Source organism: Tympanuchus pallidicinctus, unplaced genomic scaffold (genome assembly GCF_026119805.1).
Source record: "Tympanuchus pallidicinctus isolate F22 unplaced genomic scaffold, pur_lepc_1.0 scaffold10, whole genome shotgun sequence".
NCBI lineage: Eukaryota > Metazoa > Chordata > Aves > Galliformes > Phasianidae > Tympanuchus > Tympanuchus pallidicinctus.
The window spans coordinates 5,136,109-5,162,489 of NW_026294619.1; the positions used below are offsets into that span (position 1 = coordinate 5,136,109).

Below are 26,381 nucleotides of genomic sequence, written 5' to 3' on the forward strand. Positions count from 1 at the left end.
TTTAACATGCCAGATGATTGTGTGACACCAGCCTGATGCCAACAAATACACAATGTACTTTTATCACAGGCAGACTGATCAAAGGTGACCTATAGAATTCTCTCTCCAGGGCTTGTTTCTCCCTGCTAGACAGGGTTAAAATGTGATTACCATGCCAACAGGAGGGTTAAAATACTCTGTTCTAAAAATGAGAACATTCTTTCCCCTCGTCCATATACAGTCTTTGACAATAAGACACATATTAGACATGAGGAAGAACTGTTTCTCTCAGAGAGTGGTCAGGCACTGGAATGGCTGCCCAGGGAGGTGGTGGAGTCGCCGTCCCTGGCGGTGTTCAAGAGGTGTCTGGACGACGTGCTGCGTGATGTGGTTTAGTGCTTGTGGTGGCAATGGTGATGAGGAGACGGTTGGACTGGATGATCTTAGGTCATTTCCAACCTTGTGATTTGATTCTATGATTCTATCAAATCTAGCCATCAGAAGCCACAGGCTACAGTCTTCTCTTGCAGTCATGGGAGATCCAACTTCTTTAGTGATTGCTTTTTTTTTTTTTTTTTTAAACTTCTTCCTTTGAAATACTCTGTGATGGTTTCTTCCCTAGTTCCTGATGTTTCTGAGAATAGATTTATTGAAATATTCAGTCCATGAAAGCACAAGGTAAGAGCCTCCTTGAAAATGTGCTTGGTTCTGGGTTAGTTTCAGTCTTAAGCTGTTGTTTCCTTTGTTTCCCTTGTGTTCTGTTTGGTTATAGTAGGCAGCAAATCATTCTTTTATGTTGAACAGCAATATTTTTGAATATACAAAGCTAATCTCTGAAAAGAGGGACTGAAATAAATAATAATAATAACAATAAAATTCCATATAACCTTAGTCCTTTCTTGGAAAAAAGGAGCAGTATTTTCAGAAGACGTGGGAAATGCTGACGTCACTCTGTGTGGGGAAGGATATGTTATTGTTATGCACTGAACAACAGTTTTTTCCTTCTCTAGTTTCATAGCGTAGAACAGATATACGTCCTGGTCACAGTGACCTTGTGTTTTTGCAGAATCTTTGATTTGAATAGATTAAAAGCATTTGCCTCACATGCCTGATTCAGGCTTTTGTTGACTGTAGATAGGCTTGTCCTTCCCTTGAACTCTTCCTGAGTTCAAGGGAACTGAAGGTTGGAACACGGTAGTTTTGTACTACTGTTATGTATACTCCAATTTATGAAGTAATATGAATTTTATCTTCAGTAAAAAACAATGTAAGAAAATCATACACCAAGCTGGAATTTTGCCACGCTGCAAGGGCTTTTTTTTCTGGAATACTATAGAAGGCAGTTATGGTTAGTGCACACAGGTGCTCATTGAAAATGCACAGCAGAGCAAACTACAAAAGTGCAAGAAAAAGGCAGTAGTACCCTTGCTTTTCCATATCACCATGATAATGGTGTGAGCCTGTGTATCCTGGAGTTGACGGTAGCTGTCCCAAAAGATTTCATGTCTTTCAGCTGGCAACTTAGGAGCAGGCAATTCCTGGATGACCATCACTTTTCTTTTTTCTTTTATTAAGAGCACTTGGAATAGACAGCTGGAGAGGAAGATCAGGTCTGTCAAAGCTCTTATCCCAGAGGAATGCTTATTCAAGCTCTGCTTGGTTAATAAATAGGTGGTAGACCTAATCATAACGAAACAGAAAAAGAAATGCAAATCATAGTGTATTTTATGTGCTCTTGTGATAATTTGGTCTTAAATTTGGTGATAAAGTGATCTTAGAGTACGCAAAATAAATTGATCTGTGGGAGACTGATCACTGCTGGAAGGAGATGTATCAGTTTCTCAGGTGAAATTCCCCTAAAATGGATTGGTTGGCTTTGTAGGTGGCGTAAGTCATTTCAGCAAGGTATATATGGACTGAAATTCTGTAGGTGCTTTGTATGCCATTAAATTATTGTGAGATGTGCATGCTGTGACCAGAAAGCATTTGAATTTACTTTCTGCTTGAGCTATATTATGATGGCTTTAAACTGGGCAAAAGTAAATCTGGGATCTCAGTCTTCCCTTCTGTAACAGAAATAAATAGGTAGTCTGGATTGACTTTTCTGATGATGATGGATATTTTATTTTTTTTATTACTTTTCTTTAAATTCTCCTCTCTGCAATTGCTGACAGCTTTGAAAACAGCTGCAGTCAGAGTTTTCAGTGTTTAGCTGGTCTTATTGTCTCTGTGCGTTATTAACAAAGGTATTTAAGAAAATTGGATATAAAATGAGTAATTCAAATGCAGAGAACCTGAAGAATTTAGGGCTATGTTTGCTGGTCTGTTTGATCTAGGCTGACTCTGTTTTACTACACAGAGCCACCTGTGCAGAATTTTTAGCAGCTTCATTTACAATGTGATGGCATGCATCTGATGTCCATGTACAAATTCTCTTGAATATCTATCTAGATTTCCCTTTCTCTGCACCTATTGTACTTACTGGTCTGAAGGGTATAATGAGGTTGGGATAGATGATGCATGAGCAAGAGTTCTTCATATTTGTGGGATAACCATGAGGCTCTGGGTATGGTTGGCAAGTGATGTGAAAAGATAGAAAAAGAGGAATCTATGTGTGTTCTCCCACTAAGGTCAGATGAACCAATACCCCACATAGCCAGTGTAATATCAAGACAGTGCTGCAAAGAAACAACAGCACGTTATAGTCAGAGGTGACTCCCTCCTGAAATATCCCATCTGCAGATCAGACCCTCTTTTCAGAAAAGTTTTCTGCCTCCTTAGGACTTAGATCATTTAGGTACAGAATCCAGTCATCTTGATGAAGGTCATGTTTCTTGGCTTGTAACTTGGCAGGACTAATTGAGAAAGCTTTGAACTAGGAGTGATGGAGAAAGTAGGATACTGTTAGGAACACTGAAGCTAAGCCTTGGGGTGGAACGATAGCATCTGAAAACAGCAAGGGTCGTAGGAGCACTTGCGCTGCTCTAGGGAGCCTTGAGGCCTCAGGAGCACATCTGAAATGCTTATTTACCAACTTGTGCAGTAGGAGGAACAGATAGGATAAACTGGAAGCTCTGATCCTTTCCCAGAGCTCTGACATGGAAATTAGTTAGAGTGAGTGCAATGAGTCTCATGACCGGAGTGCTGGAAAACTATCTAATGTCCAGGAGGGGTGAGCAGGGCATACAAAGTGAAGTTGTTTCACTGTATGTAAGGGATAGTTTAAACTGTGCTGGCATTGTTGTTAGGGATGATTCAGTAGAGAACCTCTGGATGAAAATTAAAGGGATGGATGACAAAGCAGATGTTGTCATGGGCGTCTATAGATCACCGACACTGAAGAGTCACTCTATAGGCAATTAGGAGAAATGTCTGATCATGTGCCCTCATCTTTCTGGGAGATGTTTGAAGTAGACCCCTTCCAGCAATTTACTGATGGTCTTGGAAGGCCATGGAGGATGCTAATTACAAGAAGGGCACAAAGGAAGACCCAGGAAAGATTACAGTTCTGCTAGTCTAACCTTAGTCCTCAAGTTATATTATCTCAGGTGTTACTGAAAGACGTTTGAAGAACAAAGCTGGTATCAGATCATCGTGGGCTCATGAAGGAGAAGTCTTGCTTTAGTAATCTGATCTCCTAAGATAAGGTCACTTGCTTGGTAGATGAAAGAAAAGGCACAGCATGTAATCTTTCCAGAACGTAGTATGGTTTTTGATACTGTCCCTCACAACATCTTTCTGGACAAATCAAGTTTTGAGATGCATAGCACACCCAGCCAATCAATACAGGTGATTCTTGCACTATATTTTGCATCAGTGCTGCTTCACCTTGAATACTGTGCGTATTCTGGGCTTCGCAATATGAAAAGGATGTTAAGGTACTTGAAAGCATTCACTAAGGGCCATAAGCTGGTAGCACGGCTGGGAGACATGAGGGCATTCAAGTTGCCCAGTCTAGAGAAGAGGCCCTCATTCTCTGCATCTCCCTGAGGAGGAGAAGCAGAGGGTGGTGCTGAGCTCTGCTCCTGGTCACTGGTGACAGGATAGGAGCAGCACAGAACTGTGCTGGGGGAAGAGCCAGAAAAGATTTACTTACTCTTAAGGTGGTCAAACACTGGAAACCATTCTAGACAGCTGGTGGATGCCCCGCCTGTCAGTGTTCAAGAGTCATTATGAATCATGTTCTCAGTGATGTGCTTTAACTTTTAATTAGCCCTAAATTGATCTGGCAGTTGGATTAGATGATCTCTCAAGGTCCCTTCCAATTGAACAATGCTGTATTCCTGTGTAACTCTCTGTTTTCCTTTGGTGACCTGAATGGTCTGGATTTTGCAGACCGTGACTTATCAACAGTGTGCTACACTGCAATTAAAGCAGCATTAAGTCAAGGAGAGAATAGTTGAGTAACTGGATTGGGAAAATCTGAGCTAAGAACTAGACATAGAGCTTATGATGCTTGTGAAGTACGTATTTCTTTGTGCTTCTAGGAAATTGCTGTCTCTCTGCCTTCCTGTTCTGTTTTCCTCATATTTTCTGTTCTTCTTCATGTCTGTTCATATGGCAGGGTTTTCAGACTTGGTCTAATCCAACTCTAATCCCATCTAATCCAACTTGGTCTTGATATGTATAGGAACGCTCACTAGTACAACTTGTCCTGAACACAGCAGGAGCTTTAGAGAATGTAGTTGTTACACAAAATAATGACTGCTTCTTCCATCTGAACAGGACTGTTCACAACTGTGTGGGAAGAAATGACAGCACTACTGCATCCAAGGAAAAGCTGGCTATTGGCTAGGAGAGTCTTCAGGGCGCAGAGTGGAAGGGAAATCACTCTCTGTTGCTAAGCTCCAAGTGATAAAGGTCTCCGTGTTCTGTTGAAGTGGATGGTTCAAGTTGGGAAATCTTGGTAGAAGCTTAGAAGCAGTTTTCTCAGTCAGATGTCTGGACTGCTTTTGCAATGTGAAATTGTCTCTTTAATTTCTGAAAAAAGGTATTTTGCAGTTATTCTTAGGGGGGGGGAAAACTTAGCCAAGATATCTGCAGGCTAAAAATGTCTTGCAATTTCATAGTGACTTTCACTGGAGACTCTCTGTATGTTTTGCTAACATGGATTAATATTCTAGAATATCTCCTGCAGCCTAGTATTTTTTTTTTATCCTTGTTTTACATGTGAGTTAATAAATGGATGAAATTCTGGATGCATTGAAGGTGATGGAAAAGGATCAGTAGGACCAACCTTTCATCTTTAAAGCCTGAAGTAATGTAACTAATAACTCAGTTTACAGTTATACTATATTTTCTGATGTCTTGTGGAGTTAGTTGCTTTTTCGTTACTAAATGCTTTTTCCAGCTTGTTGAGTAATGTGTGTAATATTTTATTCCACCCCGGCAGTAAAGTAAGATAACTAGGTATTTTATCTTTAATTTGTGGCCAACTAACACTTGGTACGTCAGTTATCCTCAAAACATCATCAAATCTAGCTCAGACTTAACTCCAAAGTGTGGCTTCTTACTCTTATCTAAATTAAGCCCGTAAGCTGTGTCAGATATGCACATAAATACAACAGTAAATAAATTTGAGCAGGGCGGTTATCATTCGAATTGCTCATACATCAATCGGTAATGCTAAGACCAGCAAAAATGCTGTCTCAGGCTGGCAAATGTGCCACGTTTGCTGCCCACAGAGAAGTCTGTGGAGAGTTGGTGTGGCACCTTTGGGCCACCAGTGAGGAGGCTCCGCAGGGAGGGTGTGTGGGAGTGAAGTGGAGAGAGTGATAGTGCCTCAAGGGGATGCAGGGTGAGAAGCAGACAGTATAACAACTTCTGCAGACTTGTGAGCTTCAGAAAAACCTGCCAACACTGGAGTACAGAACATAATTTTAGGGCTGTTAACAAAACCTCCAGAAGATACTGGGCTGCAGAGCGCTTAGTTCAGAGGTAGGCTGACTTTAAAGTAAACAGAAGAGCAGATGGATTTTTTTTACCCAAGCTAGTGTGGGCTTTTGTAACAAAATAAACTATGATTTGATTACTTGCTGTTATCATTGCAAAACTATTTGATTTCAGAAGACGAGTCTCTGACGCACTTTCTATAGCCTTGCAACTGAAAACATTCCTGTTGACTGGCTCTGAACATTGAGTTTGCTGAACAAACCTTTACAACCATACTACTTCAAAAATGTAACTGTATGCATACAGACTTTGCTCAATTAATGATGACATCCAGTAAGTGATCGGGAATGTAAATATTTTATCATCCATCAGGAGAAGACAGCTTGGATGTCTAGGTCATATGTGTAGTGCTCAGATGATAGAAGGTTAAGCTAAATTTTATTAAGAATTTCAGTGTTGTCTTTCTAGACTCCTGAGGATCTGTACATCAGTTCATTTTTTGAAAAACATTAGGAGGTGAAGGGTATGTATGTGTGTTCAGAGAGGATTGTTTTGGTTTAACTTTTTTTATGATACACAGAATATACAAAAGAGTTTCTGATAACACTGACTCCCCCAGTTGTGTGTGTACGGCCTCAGATACTGAGTCCATATATGTACATGACATTGCTGCAGCTCCTGAAGAAAAAGAAAATGAATCAATGTGTCAAGGGACTTGCATTCTGATTAGCTTTATAAAATGAAAGCTGAAGGATACCTGCAGACCGATCAAGTGAACCTGCTCCCACTGTAACAGTATTTTTCTGGTGTTCCTCCACTTGAATAACCATTACAGGAAACACTGGTCTAGCATTGCATTCTGCATAGCAGAGGTTGTTTAGCTTTTTTATTTTACTTTTTGTGTCAGAATGACTGTTCTCTGCAGCTCCCTGCTGCAACCTGTGCTGTGTGGCTGGTGCTAAAATCTCCCTTGAGGAGAGCCCACTGAAAAGCTGTGTTGATGGGAAGAGAAGACAGTTATCCTACCTGCCTTGCAAACTGTGCTGTGAAGGAATCTTTTTCTGAAGGGGCTTATCACCCTTCACTCAGTATAGCGGAAGCTCAGTTGCCATCAGCTTTCAGGTGATTAAGGCTAGATCAGACAAATTCCACTGCAAGTACTGAAATTTGCCTTATTCCTTGTTAATATGAATTCTGTTCGCTTGAAAAAAGGCATAGCTGGTCAGTAGAAAGAGAAAAGCATCTATTTTATTTGCGTGGCTCTGCCTCCTGCCTTCTGGATCATACAGCACCCTCACAGGCCATCACTTTCATGACCGTGGCTGAGCATAGAGAAGCAGAGAAGGAAGAAACTCCCAGAGTATACAGAGTGGGAGACTAGGTCATCATAAAGCTTTTAGGAAGAGTGATGAATGAGGAGTGCTGAGAGCAGCAAGGAGCCAATGCATAGCTAGGGCTCAGAAGAAGGCAAACAGGATGTTTTGCTGAAGCTTAGAGGGGACTGTGCAGGGTTTCTTGCAGCACAAGAAGTCCTCTCAATGCTGCTGTCCTGAAAGCAAACCTAAAAGAATGAACCTGCTCTGGCAGCACACTGTAATAGGTGAGGAATGGATCATGAGTTCTCTTACTTTTATTTTGCTTCACTCTACAGAACTAGCAACAGATTGTCAAGGTTCCCTTGTTCCAGTTGATGTTTAAGTGGAACACAGTTCTAGGCTATGAAATTTTGAGTGTGCTTTTGATACATTCAAGGTTTGTGTGGTTTTTGGGTGAGGAAGGAGGAAAGGGTTGCTACACAGAGCCAGTGACTGCAGCTTTGGTTTTAGCTTGAATGCTATTTAAACAACAGTAAAGCATGGTACAGACCTTTCTGCCCTTCCAGACATCCAAATAAAGTAGATGCTTTAAAAAACAATCTGGCTAATTTACTTGAAATCTGCAGTTTTGGCTGGAATATGTTTTAACAGTTCAAATAATAACTTTCTCTCCAGCACATGAAAAATCAGTTGTTTGAAAGACAAGTGGTTCACAAGCCTTGCTCATGATTTTTCAGTTTATGATTTTTCAGTCTGATTTTGACATATTACTCTACCAATATCACTGGTGATTTTTTTTCCTTCCGCTCATATAGAGATAGATTTTAGCATGTTGTATTTCATACAAGCAGTATTTTCATAGGGCAAAGTCGGATAGAAACATGAAATATAGGTGACTGTAGCTTGTGTAAGAGGATAAGGCTGTTCAAAGGGCTGTAAATCAAAGCCCAGTTGTTGCAGTACGCGCCCGTTGCTGACAACACCCAGTCTGTAAAGTGTGATGAAATAACCTGCTGCATGAGATCCAAGAAGATGTAGCCTAGCATGGCTGGCTCTGCTGCAGACATAGCGTAATTTTCATGGGAGAAGTGAGTTTGTAGCATTCTCATTTGCACACATGCATGAAGTTCCCGCACACACGTTCTTCCTCTCTTAGGCATATGGTAGAACAACTGGAGTTGCTCTTAACTCTTCCATCATTCTACCCTCACAGAATCATAAAATCATTTAGGTTAGAAAAGACTTTGAAGATTGTTAAGTCTAACCATTCACCTAACACTACAAGTCTATTGCTAAACCTAAGCACCACATCTCAAATACCTCCAGGGATGGTGGCTCCACCACCTCCCTGGGCAGCCCGTTCCAATGCCTGACCACCCTCTCCGTAAAGAAATTCTTTCTGACCTCCAGACCAAACTTCCTTTGGCACAACTTGAAGCTATTGCCTTAGCTAAGCCTTTGAGAAAGTTTTTGAAAATGGCTACTATGCAAAATGCATTCCTAAAACTAGGCTCAGCAGCAAACTTATAAAAATGGTTAAAAGAAAAAACATAAAAAACCCACAACTATTATATTTGTGTCTCTGTTGTTGCATATAAGGCACTATAAATAAAGTACTCAGCAAGTATCCTGTCATAGAGCTGAAGAGTGTATATTAAGATGTGCTGTGAGGACTAAATTCTCTAAGGAACTTTCTTCCCACCTCTCAGAAACATTCCCAAGATTTCCAACTATACATACATGCAAATACCTGTACATGGGTCCTATACAGGTGTTTGTATCCCTGTCCTTTACTGCTACTTTGTTTACTGGAGGTTTTTCAGTGTGTTATAAGAGATAGATTAATAACACTTTGGAATTGATGCTTGTTTTCTTCTTCTGGCTATGTAATTGTAAATGGAGAATGTCCTACCTCTCGTTCTGCTTATTAACTGATGGCCAGAAAGGTTTGTTACATTCTTTTTAATCAAGTGCTAACAACGTAAAGAGCTGCAACACCTACCTTTTGCTCCTCCTAATCTAATCCGATGGCAGACAGAACAGAATCAGTCCCTGTTTGTGCAGGAAGGTTCATGAATTTCAAGGGAGCAGGAGAATGTGTCATATCCCATGTAGGAAAACTGGAGGAAGAATAGGTCATATACTTCAAAAAGTGGGAGCTTTTGCCAGTCCAAGTGAGAGTGAGCTGAGTCCAAGTGAAGAACAAAAGCAAAGTCTTCTGGCGTGAAGTTGTAAAGAAATGGGAGCTAAGGGCAAATGGTAAATGAAATGGCCATTGCTGCTTTTAAAGAAAAAAAAAAAAAAAAAAAGCGAAAATGAGTCTTGTGAGAAAAGAGGAAAAACTTGGGAAAGTTTCTTAAGAACTATCATTTTTGGACCCGTAGGAGGAGGGAACAGTTTCAGCCAAAGAGTTTGATAGATAGGAGATAAAGTTAGGTGTTTCGTGCTCTGTTTAGCTTTTGAGATCTAAGCTATCTTTTACTGAAGTATTTCCAAACGTTCCTTGGCCACAAACATTTTTTTGTAATATTCCCAAGCTTATTGCCAGCTTTCTGACATGTTAGTTCTTACTGGAATCAGCAGTTGTTTTAAGGAAGTGATTGATTGAGGTGTTACATAGCTGGTATGACTTCCATTTCTCCAGCAGATTTTCTCATCGCATGGCTTTAGTGAGGAGTGTAAGGAGGTTTTTTGTTCATTTATTTGTTTTTTTAATATAAAACTATGAACCTTTAAAGAAAAACTTGCTTGATGTCAAGAGTATTTTATTAAATATCCTCAGCATCCATATTCAAAGATGTTGAATGATCAGTAATGTAGCAGTGGGGAACTGAAACTTTTACCATGTTAGACATGCTTCAAGTGTTAAAGCATTCTGTCTTTTAGGTGTATATCAGATCAGCATTGGAAACAGAGATAGATTTATTAGGTAAGAGATTATTATTACAGGAAATAATTATTAATTATTATTACAGGAAAACAGCTAGGGCTTGCTGGGCTAAGAGAAAATCTTGCCTTTAAAGTCCAGTTGTCTTAGTTTAGGAAGGAGATGTGACAGATGAAAGAAGTTGGAAAGTGGCTGAAGAGTGCTGGCAGATACGCTCTTCTGAGTTCTTGTGGGACTCATTTCTTCCCAGAGGAAAGCATGCGTCATGCAGGTGGTTCTCATCTGTACCTGTGCACAGATTTCCACGTTAGCCAGGAGCCATTACTGAAGTTGCTTTGAAACCCCTTGACCCAAAAAGTTAAGGAACGCTTGGACAATCCAGTGTGGCGATTTGGCTGTAGGGTCAGGAATGACCAGCTGAGACATCAAAGCAATCACCTGGGAGGGGCACAGTAAAACTATGCTAGCCACTTCCAAAGTGATTACTCTCTAATAATGCAGGGAGGACAGATCAACAAGTTTTGGTGTGGTTAGCATAGGAAAAAGGTCAAAAGGTAAGTCTGCAAGGTGATAGTGCAGAGAAGTACAGCAGGGTTGAAGTATGCCTTGAAAGGAGGAGGATAGTGGGAGTAAGAGCCAACGAAAGCAGTCCTGTGATGTATCAGGTGAGAAATTCACCATAGTAGAGATGAGAGAGGATTGTTGTCTCAAGATCTGAGCGGTATCTGCTACAATAATCAAACGTACTCTTGAAGGCCAAGAAAAAGTTTGGTACTATAGATAAAGAAAGAGGGTTGAAATGTCAATACGAAGAACAGAGAGATGTAAAGAATCTGGAGTGATACTGAGAAGGATCAAACCAAATACAACATCTTTCCGTAGCTGAGAACCATACTGGTGGTAGTCACAGGGTCATAGAAGCACAGCAGCATTGGATAGCTGAAACGCTGCTCAGTAGTTCATTGTCACCAATGTCAGGTTCTGAGGAAGAGTGCATTGCTCATGGAGGCAGTCTACAGGCTCTGTGCTGGTGTCTGCTCACTAAGTACTAGCACATTCTGTGCTCAGGAGCTGCAAAATTGTTAACACAAGTTAACTATAATAATACAAATGCTAGGAAGGAGTATCTGTAATGTGGAGAATCCTACATTCCAACTAAGCTGCCTCAATTGGCCCAGTTTCAAGCAGACATTCAAGATTTTGATCTTGACTTGTTAGCAGTTGTCCCTGCGTAGTTCAAACTGAAATTACCCTCTTTGTTTTCTTTTCTAGCGCACCACATATGCTAGTATAACACAGTAATGTTTTGCATTATAAGATTCTACTGCACCATGTAGTTCACAAGGTCTTTTGATTTTCTTGTGTTTAATAGGAGATAGCCCGTTATCTCCGACCTGGAACTCTGCGTGCTATCTTTGGGAAGAACAAGATTCAGAATGCTGTCCACTGCACAGATCTACCAGAAGATGGACTTCTGGAGGTAAGACTTGTTAGATAAACATATGCTTTTATATCGTAGGAAATTTAAGGTGAAAAACAGCACTTGACGCTATTTTAAGCTGTTGAAGTGTTTTATTTGTAGAGTAACTTTGCTGGATTCCAGTGATCACTGAGAAGCAAAAGCAAAAAGTTTATAAAGAGCAATAAACTCATTTAATTCAGATACCGTAAAAACTTGATCTGTGCTCTTTTCTTGAACACAAAGTATGCTAGAATACTTAGTGAAATGAAAATTGAGTCTTTTGTTTGGCTGAATGTATCTTTTGAACTGGACACCAACATCTAGCAGTGCTTCTGCAAGGCCACCTTCATGGCCTCTACTTGAATGGCCACTATAACACCCAATCTGGTATGTCCCAGCAGAGAGCTTGTAACAGGCCTGCGATGTTTCAGGCACTAAAGGTTCAAATTCTTTGCATAGGTACCAGCTTTATTGATACATGGGCATAATTATGCATATCGTATGGAATTTACCATGTTTTATAGTAACTTACTGAGAGTTTGGCTTCGTATGCTTTCATTAAGTCCAATAAAATGGAAAATAGTGAATTAAAGGAATTTGTAAAGGCAGAACAAGCTCAGTCACCTTATGCCATGCCCAAAAATGAGGTCTGGACAAGAGATGTTGAAGTAGTGTGTCAGTGTATCTTGGATGGATCTTTTTATCAATGCATGCCTTTCTTCAGTGTGTACATAGCTTCTACTGTACTTTCTACAAGCATTTATGAGTGGTTTGCTGTCAAACTATAGCAACATGATGAAGCAGTGAGAGTTCTCCTAGCTTGGATAACTTTATATGGCCAAAAGTGTTTTCATTGAGGGAGGAAGCTAACTGCGTCATGATCTCCCAATGTGAGGTAAAATTAGATGTGTGGGTTAAAAGTGCTGTTTGACAGGAAATTGCATCTAACTTAAAAAATAGTATAGTGTTAATTGAAAATTGCAGCCAACATCAACAAAGTCACAGCTTTTTAAACCATTTCCAAGCTGCCACTGAAAGTTGTCAACTTTTAATTTCTGTGCAATGGGTCTGGATTTAAACAAGCAAGCAGGTATTTGTCATCATGTGCCTAAGATCTATCAGTTATTTCTTTTAAATGGCAGTAGAAAAAAAGACGTAATCCACAAGAAAGAAGAGAATCTCACCAACACTGATACAGCATTTTAGTACTTCAGCAGAATTCTCTCTTTCATATTCACTGTTGGTCTCGTGTACGCTGTTTGGTGGTGCAGGGCGCTATAACTCCATTTTGCTGATGTTTTAAATTGAGTTTACAGCTAATATAGGCTTAATTGTGTACAGAATGTGGTTCTTCATGTTTCTAGTTTCTTCTATATAGTCAAGGCTACAGCAGTTGTAAAGGACATCAGTTGAGTGAATGCTTAAATTTGATTGACAAATGAGCATTATATGGAAGCCTTTTACTGTCAGAACTGTACTTTATGGTGTTTCCTCAGATCTTGTTTTTTGTGTTTTGTAAGAAATGGAGGTGCCTGAAAATGTAGGTAAGCATCTGAATTTGTTTAAGCTTGTCACGAATTATGAAAAATAAATGATCCAGTGTGCTCAGAGGTGATTCTTGGGGAAAAAGCTTTTTGTACTTAAAATCAGTCACGGAGGTCTCACTTACTTGGCAAGCAGAAGCCAGGCTTTCCCCTTGCCCATCCCCTTTAACTGTAATGGTGCTGTATGTCCTGGGCAAAATGATGCTGTGGCGTGGAGGACAACTACAGAAGAAAACTTCAGCCAAAGGCACCAGGCCAGGCTAACATTTATAGGAAATATGCTGTTTTCAATGAATGGTGGAGAATATTTTCATTCTGTAATGAATAACTGAATGTTTTAATATATTGAACTGAACAGAGTGATTAGCCTCGGAGGGAGAGAACCCAGAAATAGATAAAACACTTGTAGAGGAGAATGAGCTTGGCAGTCTTACCTTGGCTCCCTGGCCAAATGTAGCAGTGGGGATTTGCTTCTTTCAGTGTAGTTGTGTGCATTTGTTACGTCTGTGTCCTGGAAGATGTAACTGTTACTGAGATGTTAATGCTGCTGTTCTGATAAAAACTTTATAGTATCCTTGTAGGACAACTGATTAGTAGAGGGGGAGATTGGAGTAAACGTACTGCTGTTACTTCATTGACTGAAATGGCAGAAAGAAATCCATCCTACTAGGTGTACAGTACAAAGATGAACAAACCTTTTAAAAATCCCAAAGGAAAGCATATAATTGCTAGCATTTCTTCAGGTGGCATTTTTTTTTTGTACCAGATTACTACTCTGTTACAGCTATCATCCAGTGTAGTTCAAAACCCCAGACTACACGCAAATAATTGCACTCCTTTTTGCTGTTTTAAAAGGTAAATTTGGCAACCTGAAGTCAGGCACAAGAGCTAGGAACTTCAGAGTTTCATTTTTAACTCTGGTGCTGATTTTATGTGAGTTTGGCCAAACCCCTTTTCAAATTTTGACATGAAACTATTTGACTCTCCTATTCTGTATGTAGATGTGCTGACTTAGTATTCCATTTTGGAGGAGGCAAAAATAAGTGCAACTAGTTTTAGAAAGCAAATTGCAGAATCATTATTGCAAATAATGACATTAAGTTGTTAAAACCCTTTTTTCTCTGTCTCCTACCACATACACCTTCTATATTCTATTTTAATTTGCAGAACAGGAAATGGTGTAATTTCTCTTCTGAATCCTGTCAGGTTTTGCACCACCCCTAAACCCGATAAGTATTTTTGGAAAGAGGATGCTGTGATGTAATCTTTCCGAAACTCTTGGTCAGCCAGAGAGGAGGGCCTTACCCAACTGTTGCAGCCCCAAAAGCAGACGGAGTCAGTCTGATAGACAGTGAATAATAGTGTTTGCTACATTTGTTTCAGAGCTTCTGTGCAACCTTGACCATGTTTTATGGCTGAATCACCGTTTTCCAGATGCTCCCATTTCCAGTACTGCCTCATCTTACAGGCTGAAGGGCCTGCAGAGTGGATTTTCCTCAACTCTGAGTTTGCAGAGAGCCCTGTGGGTTTGTACAAAGAGCTAGCCAGCACAGAGTACTTACACTGCTAATGTTAATGCAGTGTTTTGGGGGTCCCTGCCACAATCCAGACTCCGTCGTGGTCACATGTTCTGTGCACACATCCACAGGATCAGCATTGCCCATAAGAGTTTGAGGGCAAAATGGTCAAAAGGGACTGCTGCTCTTGCTGCTTTGTCGCTGGGAAGGTGAAGAGGTTGATGTGTGTATGTTAATTCTTCTGGGAACTTCTGATCTTCCAGAACAAAATGAGTATGGAAAGGGGAGATGCCTGGCTAACTCACTATCCTGTTGTGTACCTGAAGTGCGTATTAAAGCACAATAAAGATGCATTCCTGTGTAGAAGGGAACATACCAGTGCTTTCTTGAGGACTCAGGTATCCTCAGTGCCAGATACTGCATATTTTAATATTTTCCCACCACCCTATGCAGTTTTTATCAACCATGGCTGAAGATCTAGCTGAGGTTTTAAAGGTGCTTATAGTGCTGGCTGATTGCCCATAAATGGAGTGATGTCCTTTAACTGTTCAGGGAGGTGCGAGAGGTACCTGAAGATCAGATGCTTTCTGATGTTAATAGTCAGATTCTTTATGTCCTTGGTGGTTCATATACTCAGTGGTTAGTAGAAAGGGAAGGCAGTGAACTTTCTCCCCAGAATCATGATCAAGAAAGGCATATGCTTGGGGAGGAAAGGGAGCAGCACTCTCAGGAACAAGGGCTGATTAGCTAAGGAAGGGTCAGCTTACCTGCGTAGTTTTAGAACACTATATGTAATTAATGTAGTGCAGTAGTTTTCCAGTGTTTTCTGTTGGTCCTCTTTTCCATGGACCTGGAAAAAGGAACATTCACTTTTTAATCTAAAAAACAAACAAACAAACAAGCCAAACCCTAAAAATCAAACACCAGCACTTGCTCCCACTAGTTTGACCCTTCAGTCCTATCTTTGTTCTACGTTCTACTCCACGTTTTGGGCAGTGACTGAAACATATCAGAGAGTTAATGAATAACTTGCTTGGGCTCCGCAGATGAGGAATGATGCAGTGAGTCTAAAATACAACTGGCCATGTGGAAAAACCAGTGTATTTTCAGTTGTAAAGCTCTAGCAGCTAATGTTTTTATTAGTATGCTGATACAGGAGGAGTGAGCCCTGAAGCCACTTAGATGAGCACTTTGACTTACTGGGCCAGGCACTTTTTTATTGATTTCGTGTACTTGTGTGTCCTTGTATCAGTACAAAATGTATTGTCATAAGTGACAACATATAGATGCAAATAGCTCAGCACAGTCCGTTTTCACAGCTCTCCTGTAAATCTTCCATTTGAATGGGCAGAGAAAGGAGGAAGTAAGGAAAAAAATCTGTGAGACGTGGAGTGTTCATGAAATATTGGCGTTTCACAGGTAATGGCTAAAACCTCAATTTCTTTATTTTTCAGGTGAACTGATAATGTTGCTTAGGATATTCATTCAGAGCAGGCGTTTGTATTTGTTTTCCATATGCAAAGCAGGTGCCAGTCTACATCTTGGCAATTTTTTTCTGTTTTAAACAGCAGGCACTATTTCAACCATTCAGACAGTTACAGTGCTCACCTGGATTCACATTTTTTTCTGAATCTGAGCGATACACCAGAGACAGTGTTGCATCTGTTTCTTTCATGTGCATGCAGTGAAAAGGTTGCTCTGGCTCCACTCACCGTCTTGGACCTGAGAATCATTTCTGGTAAAAAGTGCTGTTGAAATAGGTGTGTTGGCAAACTATCAGATCCAATGAATCAGCATTCCCTGGACAAACAAGGTTCCTTGAAATTAGTTATTCCTGGTTTGTGTTTAGTTGAAGTACTCTGGAACGTGTTGTGGCTCCTGGGCTTCACAATTGATGTGCCCCCTTACAGAATGAAAGAAAATTAAAAATCAGTCTGTGAAAATCTCACATTGCTGAAGTCCAATGAGTACAACTTTCCACAGGAGGTGGTGCTGTGCGCACACCTCAGTTCCTTGCAGCTCCACCAAGCAGAACACCTTGCAGATTATGCAGGAATCCACTCATCTGCAGCCATTAAAAATCTGCTATCCTAAACCTGCAGTTGTTACAGAACAAGTATTTCTGGGTTTTATCATGCTCTGCCTGTAAATTTTTACCCATACCATGCAGTTCAAGGTATTTTTGTGAGTGGTTCCTTAAGGGCATTTGCACTGTAGCCAGACACTAAGGACTATAGGTTACTCCTTTGTGGGCTGTCTGAAAGGTCTCTCCACTGAGGTGCAACCTGCCATGTCCAGGCTGTCCCCACAAGCTCTGTGTTCCCATGTCATGGTGTTTGGGTAGGGTCGGTTTCCTGCAGCTTCTTTGCATTAGTGAAGAATGCCTAATAGGCATGTGTGTCTATGTGTACACGTAGAGGATGCTGCTATAAGTGAGAGAAATAATAAAATGATTCAAAACAGAGCCATAAAATCACCAAGCATGGAAAAGACCTCCAAGATCATTTAGTCCAGCTGTCCACCTGCCACCAATACTTCCCCACTAAACCAAGTCCTGTAGTGTGTGAGATCTGGGTGGGATAACCTTGCTTTTGCTGAGGGAGATATGTTATTAGATGACTAATTCTTCTAGTGGACAATAACACTGCATTTGCTGTGGGAGTGTGTGTCTTCTAGGCTACGTATGAAACAGTAGAGCGGACTGAGGTGTCAAGCCAGTTTTTATGGAGAATGTGCCAGCTTTCTTTTTGGCCTTGTGCCTGCATCTGTGGATGCTCTTTCCACTGACTCCTCTTGGAGGATGTGCATGTTTCCATGTGGCTGCCAGTTGCCATCAGGCACTTCCTTCGGGGGACTGTGGAGGCAGATGGGTCAGCTTTTAGTGTCACAGGCAGCCTTCCAGCCGGGCAGTAGTGAGTGCCTCCTCCAGGATCATCTGCTGGCCTTCTCCCTTGCCTCTGAGCTATTTGTGGTTTCTGCAGATATGACAATAACCTTTTAGATGGGGTGGTTTTGCTGTTATCAGGAAGAATGGGATGTGTTTGTCTTCTGGGAGATGATTTTTGGTTGGTTGGTTGATTGTTTGATGGTTTCTTTTTGAATAGGCTGCTCAAAGAAGCTGTGGGTGCCCCATTGCTGGAGCATTCAAGGCCAGCTTGGATGGGATGGGGCCCTGGGCAGCCTGAGCTGGTGAATGGCAGCTCTAACCATGGCAGGGGCTAGAACCGGGTGGGCTTTGAGGTCCTTTGCAACCTACAATTCTATTATTCTGTGCCATAGTGGTGTGATGTTTTCTCCTATTACTTTAAATGTTGGCTGTGCAGGTAGTCTGTACTGCTGGAAGCTCTTTCTCCTGGCTTGCTGTTTCTAAACACACACGTGGTATCAGCCAGCTGTACAAACTACTGGCAGAGACCTGCAGAACAGACTTGCCCACGTTCTGAAACTAGGAAGTTCAGCTGGCTGAATCCAGCCTCAGGACAGTGGGAGGCAATGACAGACAATAAGCAGTGACAAGATGGGCCAGTTCACAGCTGTGCTTAGTCCACACCGGTGCTGTGGGTGATGCAAACCAGTATTGCTTTCCTTAGGCTCTGTGTTAATTAAATGCTCTGAAGGGTTAAGAGCTGCCCTTGGGTTTTGATGCGGCATGCATTCCACCTGCTAGAAGCTAGCTGTACCTTGGTCTGGTGTTCCAAGCAGTGCCATGAGAAGCACGCCTTGTTCCTGCTTTCCCTTTGCATTTATTTGAGGAGGTCAAGGAGGAGCAAGCTGATCTCATGTGCCATTCAGAGTGAATGAGGAGGCACTCACCTTGCAGCAGGGAGACATGACAAATGCTTCCCATAACCATTTCCATCAGAACGGAGTCCTATTACAGGAGCAGCCTTGCTCCCTGCCAACCTGCCTTCTTTCTGCTTGCTTCTTTCCTTCCTCCTCACTGCCACTATCTCTATGTGTGGGTGTGCTGCAGGGTGGAAATGCTGTTGTACCAACCGCGAGCTGGTCGCTGCCTTTAGGTTGTAACACAGCGGTTTAGGACAGAAGACACTGGAGGGATGAAGTTCTGTTAAACTCATCTTTTGGTGCACCAAGGTATAGTCCAAACGGTTTAATACAGCATGTCAATGAGTAACTCTCAGAGGCGTCAATGTGCTTAGTGTGGAATTCGTGTGTGTCACATTCTGAACAAAGGTCTCCTGTATTGCTTGTTACCGATTAACTTGTCTGGCATTATGCAAGCTGCCCCTACCAGCTGAGAACTAACTCTCTCCATTCACAGGGCAGCGTGTCTTGTAAAACATTACACAGCAGAAGTGCATAGCATGGCAATGAACCTTTCACTGAGGGCATTTCAGCTGTACAGTATTTCCCTCGGGAGCCTTTAAAATATTAATAAAGCAGCCATTGTTTCACTCAGTCATACGGCAATTTTGCAATGAAGCCTTTTATTAGGGGCTCACACTGAGCTGCATAATCCATGGTAAGGTGCTTTTAATCATCTGCAGTGAACAGAAATGAAAAATATGAAGGTTTGGTTGTTGTTTCTTTTTTTGCAAGTTTTCATCAAAGCAATAGTTTTTTCTGGCTGCAGTTGGAAATTTTAGTCTCTCTGCTCTATAGTGAGGACTGTCAGGTAATGCTTATTATGATTCCAAGTGCTTCTCTGTTTTAACTTCTTGACACTTTTTATCCAACAGCCGCAGGAACAAGGCGGAAAGAATCTGGAGTGCAGGAAAACTTCTTCTCATTTGGTGATGGTTTTGCATATCAGAGAATGTTAGCGCTGGAATTCTGTCTCCAAACATTTCCCCAGGCTGTATATGCAGCTGTACAGCAAATTAAGCTTTTTCCATAGGCTTATAGAATCAAAGAATGAGGAAAGATCTCTAAAATCACGTAGTCCAACCACTGACCCATCACCACCATGCCCACTAGATCATTACATGAAGAGAAAGGAAAATGTAAAATAACAGTAGATGCATTTTGAACACGTTGCTGATGATCGATTTTTTTTTTTTTCTTTCTTTTTTTTAAATGATGATACTGGGTCACTTGCAGCCTAATTTTGACCATCAGTTGTATAATTACTGTGCTTGTGGGCTAGACAGGCAAATTAGAACCTTGTTTAAACAGAGTAGTGAAATAGTTCAGCCCTTGTACTTCCTCTTGAGGGTGAGATGCAAGGTTTGGTTCCTTCTCTTTCTGCCAGGCCGGAGCTCTCTGAGTGCTAGAGAGGAGCAGCCAGTGAGTGTCAATCAAGCAGCTCTTTGAGACTCACCTTCTCCTGGTAACTTGTGTGTGCTTGGCTTTTGGCACCTGTCCAGGTTGCACTGAGCAAGGTCGTTTTGTGGAGGGGAGGTCAAGGCAGAGAGAAGGCACGATGCTTCTTTGTGACTCATCTGAGGCCCACTTTGTGGTTTTGAGTCGACTGCTACCTTTGTTCCCTCATTTTGAGCCCAAAATCCCCGGCCCTGCTTCCTCTTGCCCTCCATGTTCCTCCACTTGAAACACAACAGCAATTAAGCTGCAACTCAATAGCTCTTTGGCAGACTAAAGCCAGAACAGAAAAAAACTTTGCCTTCTACAGCAAAAGCAATAAGTGGGTTTTGTTATGTAGAAGCTCAGAATCTCCTTTCATTTCTTAAGCACAGAGTCCTTCACCTTTTCTTCTTGTAATAGTAGCGCTGTTTTCCTGTGGCACATGGCTGCACATTGCAAATATATTTTAACATGAATTCCTATTCCTGTCCTCAACTAGCTGCACCTCCCAGCTTTGCCTCAGAGGTTAGATAGGCAAATGATCAGCTGCATTTGTACTTTCTGTATTGGGTTAACCCCTTTTTTTGTCAGTGACTGACCACTGTATATGTATGAGAAAAGAATTGAAGTCATTCGTCATTCAACACGTGTATGTGTTGAAAATCATGTTGAAGCATGGAGGGTAGGGAACAAAGCCAGATTGTGTTAATCTGGACGGAAGACTAGACTGCAAACATGGTTTTTCTATCTAGCGTAGATGCTAACAACATGGACAATCTTAAGAGTTATCAATCTCTATAAACCAATTCTTCTTGCACAGTTAATAATAACCAATTTTTCAAAGTGTACTGATTTTGTGTTCTGTTATGGTAATACTGAGGGCTCAGGGCCTGTGTGATAATCCTGTGCTGGCAGCTGTGCAAATAGAGAGCAGAATGAACAAAATGGTGGTGATCACCTATAAGGATATTGGCTGTTGTCACGGGCTCCTTGAAGTCACCAGCCAGAGTAAAATTCTCCCTCTTCCTCTTCGACTCTTAAGTGCATTGACATATAGATGGGGAGTGACCTATCTACAAGTTTATCTCGTGGTTATGTGGGCAAGTTTCTCTGTGTTGACCTCAGTGGCATTTATTGCTGTTCTGTTGGGGAGGGACACTGTGTTGAGGGACTTTGTGTTGAGGAACTGAGGGCTTCCTGTGGCAGTTATCACATACATTTCAGCTGTTGAACAGGAGCATGGTCATCCATGTGCCAGGAGCCTGGTCCTGATGTGGCAGCTCAGGGCTCAGCCCATGGCAAAAGTGCTGTAACAAGTGAGGATTGCTGAGACTTGAAAAGAGCTCTTGGGCTCCCAACGCTGATCTGTCTCAGAGGAGAACGGAGCTTTCCACATCTACTGACGTTACATGGAAGGTGGTTTTTTTTTGGCTGCTGCACTATCAACACAGAGCTACGGTCTGCACAGGAGTTATGACGGTGCCTGGGAGACCACTGCTTGTGGACTGCCTGGTGTTTCTGTTTTGTTGTTATTTTGCAGCATGTTATGTTACTGTCTTATGTGTCATAAGACTTGTCCTGCTGCCAGGGGCATCCTGTTAGGTCCCCTGGCCAAATGCAAAGCATCTGTGTTGCTCGGGAAGAGCTTAAATGGGTGGCTGCTTTTATTCATTATTTCAGTTACATACTTGTTGCTTTACACATTCTTGTCCTCTCTTTGTGATAACTTCCACCCTGTTTGCATTAATCAGAAGAACTGTGACTTTCCATACTCTGAGAGTAGGCTGGAGAGCCATAACTCACTGTTGGCAAGAAGCCCCAGTGGCGCCTGTGGCTTGTGAGAACACATCCACACCCAGCTTTACTGAGAAATCTCAGGTGCTTTTTCAGGGTTGCAACTTGCACCGACACCTGTGATGCTGGGCCTTGTGTATTGTCTGCACCTGAGCTGCCTGGCTCTGGGGCATTGTAGGCACATTCGGGGCTGTTTTGTCTGGGGAAGAGGAGGTTGAGGGGAGACCTTACTGTTCTCTTCCAATACCTGAAAGGTGATTGCAATGAGAGCGGGGTTGGTCTCTTCTCACTGGTGACAGGACGAGGGGAAATGGCCTCAAGTTGCGCCACAGTAAGTTTAGATTGGATATTAGGAATCACTTCTTTATAGAAAGTGTTGTTAAGCACTGGAATAGGCTCCCCAGGGAGGTGGTTGAGTCACCATCCCTGAGTGTGTTTAAAAATCGTTTGGATGTGGTGCTCAGGACATGACTTAGTGGAGAGTTGTTAGTTAGGGTAGTATGTTGTGGTTGGACTTGATGATCTTTAAGGTCTTTTCCAACCTGAACAATTCTATGATTCTGTGATGCACAAGAGTCTCCACCTTTACAGCAGGCAAGTGACCCTACTGATGTGTATGATGCATAGAGGCAGTGGTTCTGGGGACTCAGTGAGTTACCTTGGATCCTTGTGAAAGCAGTGCTTGCTGTCATGTTTTTGTTTTGCTTGTTTTCTTGTGCTGCTACATAGCAAATAGCATAAAACTCACTTTCTTTGTATTTTGGTTGTGGTCTTGTAGTGATTCTTTTACATCCTGTTTAAAGTCCAGATTTCTCTAATGTACAGTAAAATTTCAAAACGTGTATCTCCCATTGCCCTTTCACCATATTTTCTGAATTGATCATAACTATACATGATGTTTGAGGTGGCTGTTTTCAGCACACAGCATAAAGCAGGAGATATGCACTATGTTATTCAGTAGTCTTTCTTTATTAAAACCTTTCCTTACAAAGGTGTGGGGATTTTTTTGTGTGCATAGGGTCTTTTTTCCCAGCTGTACTTTAGACATTAATTTGGACACTTGAAGCACGTGTGTCCAGTCTCAGTCAGCCTGAGGAGCCTTATTTCTTACAGTGCTTGATGCCTTAGAGAGAGACAAGAATGAGTAACTTTTAGTTTAAACACACTTGCTAGGATTAAATTCTCTTCAGGTGTGTATGTGAAAATAATTCTTTATGGTCAGTGAATTAGATGCTCTTCTTTGACAACAGTTTTCATTTCTACACTGCTTTTGCCTGGAAAGATGGTAGGAATCTACGTGTTTTGGGTGTGTTAACCTAACAATTTAGTGACGTGCTGAGTGAAGTGTGGCTGAAAGGCATTTTAGGCATTAGCAAATCATAGAATTACAGATGATTGGGTTGGAAGGGACCTCACAGCCCACCCAGTTCCAACCCTGTTGCTGTGGGCAGGGCTGGCAGCCCTGCCACCTGCCAGCTCAGGGGCCTAATCCAACCTGGCCTTGAGAGCCTGCAGGCATGCACTAAAGGCTCCAAATTCATGTTGATGTTCAAAACAAAATTAATGAACAAAAAGATCTTTGTTTCCTACTAGTGACCTCAAGGTGTGATGAACTATAAAAATTATAAGACTTCAGTGTTTTGGGAGAGTGGTACTTGTTAGTGATGCTGTAAATTGAGGTTAGCAAACATCCCTCTGGATCATGTTGCTAGATACCTGCACTGAGTCAAGAAGGTGCAGTTTCACAGGGATTTCACGGAGAAGGTACTGATGAGTGTCTGGCTGCTTGAAAGGCACTGAGATGACTGATGGCTCAAAATTAATACAGGGATGAAAGCTTTCCATCTCACGGCTGCCAGTTCTGATTTGGCAGTGATGAAGAAGGACTGGAACTGCTGGCATGTTTTGAATGATGGATGTGAATTGAATCTGTGATCTCAGCGTGTTTTTTACTGATGTGTCTCCTCATCATTCTAATACTTGTCCAGAACTGCCAGCCCAAGGGTCAGTATGAATGGACCATGACTGCGAAGGTACTCTTTAATTGCCAGGATTTTTCTCTATGGCAAGACATAATGATTGCTGCGTGTCTCACAGTGCTGTGAGACGTGTTCAATGTGTGCCTTGCTTTGTCTCTATGGCAAATCATAGGATACCCTGAGCTGGGAGGGACAGTGAGGAAAGCAGAAGAACAGCTCATGTCATCTGCCTGGACTTGTACGTTTGATGCAGTGCTGCACAACATCTTTGTCTCTGAATTGAAGAAAGATGAATCTGATGCATGGGCCACAAAGTAGATAAGAAATTGGTTGGTTGGCTGCACGAAGAGTGTGGTGAACAGCTCAGTGTCCAGGGGGAGAGTGATGTGCCTCAGGAGTTGATAGTGGAACCAGAGCTGTTTAACAACTTTGTTGGCAGCACAGGCAAGGGTACCCAGCAAGTTTGCAAGTGACAGCAAGCGGAGTGCAGTTGATGTGTTGGAGGGAAGGGATGCCATCCAGAGGCAGGCTTGCAAAGTGGGCCTGTGAGAACCTAATGAGGTTCACCAAGGCCAAGTTGTGAGGTCCTGCTCCCATCCCAGAGGAGAGATGTGAAGATGATCAAGGGGCTGGAGCATCCCTTCGTTGAATACAGACTGAGGGAGCTGTGCTGTTCTCCTTTTTTAGTGGGGAGACTTGGTGGCCTTCCAGTACCCAAAGGGGGCTGCAGGAAAGATGAAGCACTCTTTGTCAGGGGTTGTAGTGATAGGACAAGGAGTAACATTTTTAAACTAAAAGAGGGCAGGATTTTATTAGACATAAGGAAGACATTTCTTACTTGGTGGTGAGTCCCCGCCACAGCTGCCCAGAGAGGCTGTGGATGCCCATCCCTGGAGGTGTTCAAGGCCAGGTTGGATGGGGCTCTGAGCAGCCTGAGCTGGTGGGTGGCAGCCCTGCCTGCAGTAGGGTGTTAGAACCACACAGTCTTTGAGGTTGCTTCCAACCCAAACCATTCTGCCATTCTATGTCATCATTGGGCCAACACCTGTCATCAGCACTGTTTTTTGCTTTGTTTACTGAGTAAAAATAGTAAATGGTAGGTGTCTGTACCACTTATGCTAGAATTCTTCAGGACATTTGGTGACCACTCTGGGTCCTGGGTTATTACCAAGATCTGCTACTCTCCCTTGGATGCCTCATTTGATTTCTTTCCTTTTTTCTTCTTTTCCTGATTTTTCCTGTCTCTCCATGCTCCATGCACACGTTGTTCAAATGATAATTACTTGTGCTCTGCCATGGCATTAGACTGGGATTCATTATCGCCTTCCTTATTAACTACTGAAACTTTGTGGTAACATTTGGAAGCTTCCAGCGGGAGCGGCCGACCCCATCACAGTGAGTTGTGCAAGATGTGTTTGTGACGGAAGCAAATCTTCAGGGAACTGAAGCAGCTCTCAGCTCCTCCCGGCTGAAGCAGTTTGTAAGGTCAGAGCCAGAAAGTCGTGGTTATTCATCCCTGTTATTACTTCCTGAACGTTATTGTTATTAGTCCCTGAGCAGGAACTGGAGCGGGCATAGCGGCATGCTGTAAAGCAGGTAGATGGTTTCTGGGATTTGCAAGGAGAGTGCTGATCTTAAATTTAATCCTCTTCCATCCCTGGGAAAGAATGAGCACGCCTGAATATCAGCACTGTTTGAAGGTCAGGAGATGGAGTCAGTTGGTTTCAGACCCATCCCTGGTGTGTGCAGAGGTGAATTCCCCTACCACCCCTTCATCTTGTGAAGAGACCGGAGGCGTGTGTGGTTCATAGGAGCTGACCTTGCCTTGGGTCAAACGTGAGGTGTGCTGAGAGGCTTTATACACGCACAGCTGCTTTTCCTGTGGTTTATGCTGTTTGGACTCTGGGAATGAGAGTGGCTGTATTTCCTGCAATGTCGAGCACTGTGGAAAGCCTGACCCTGGCCGGAGCTCAGTATGGGTACGTCCTAGCCCTGGCTCCCCTTGGGACATGGCGTGGTGCTTCTAGAGCTGGGCTCTTGGAGCTGTGACCTGTGACTGGAAAGGCATCCCCTGTCTCTTGGTGGTACTGAAGTCTTTGGCCTTGGTTCTCATCTCTGCAAAGCGCCACATGCTTTGTCATGTGAGCGGGACAGCTGTTACCCTGCTGCCTGGAGCTTCTCCCAAGGGTGAGGCTCTTGGGGTGAAGAGCCTTCCGTGTAGCACAGCCGTCTCAGATGCTAATAGGTTTTAATGGGCACTGGGAGGTGGCTGACCCACATCATAATTATATACGAAGAGAACACAGTGGCCCTCATTTTCGCGTTATACAATGCATAACTGCTGTGCTCGTTCTCATGTCACCTGTAGGTCATAAGTAAGCTGACGCTTTCAGCCAGGCTTGGGTGGATTGCCTGCCAAAAGTCAGTGGCAGTGAAGAACCCAAGGGGTCAGAGCAAACAATTCTGGTGCCAACAGATAGCGAGCAGGAGACACTTGCTCAGCATCTTATGGCGTGGAGGGACAGGGCTGTCCAAAGGAGTGGTGGGTAGTTTCCTTGCCTCAAAGTTTGCCCACTTCTCACAGCCACGGGACCTGTGCTACCCACAGCTTTGTGAGCATCTCTGTTAGGGGCCTAGCCCAGTGTCTGTGGCACCAGGCTTTAGCCGTGGTAGCTCAGGTGCTTGGGGCCAAGTGGGCAGCACCAGTCCAAAAGTTCTCAGATTTGGCACTGTTAACACCGATGGCTGT

General features: G+C 42.5%; 1 protein-coding gene across 1 annotated transcript in view; it reads left to right on the top strand.

Moving 5' to 3' along the window:
• The window catches only part of NME7 (NME/NM23 family member 7), an 87,495-nt gene that overhangs the window by 58,985 nt on the left and 2,129 nt on the right, over positions 1–26,381 (top strand). The window contains exon 11 of the mRNA XM_052665375.1: positions 11,447–11,554. Within this exon, the coding sequence (XP_052521335.1) occupies positions 11,447–11,554 (108 nt within the window). The remainder of the gene's footprint in view (positions 1–11,446; positions 11,555–26,381) is intronic.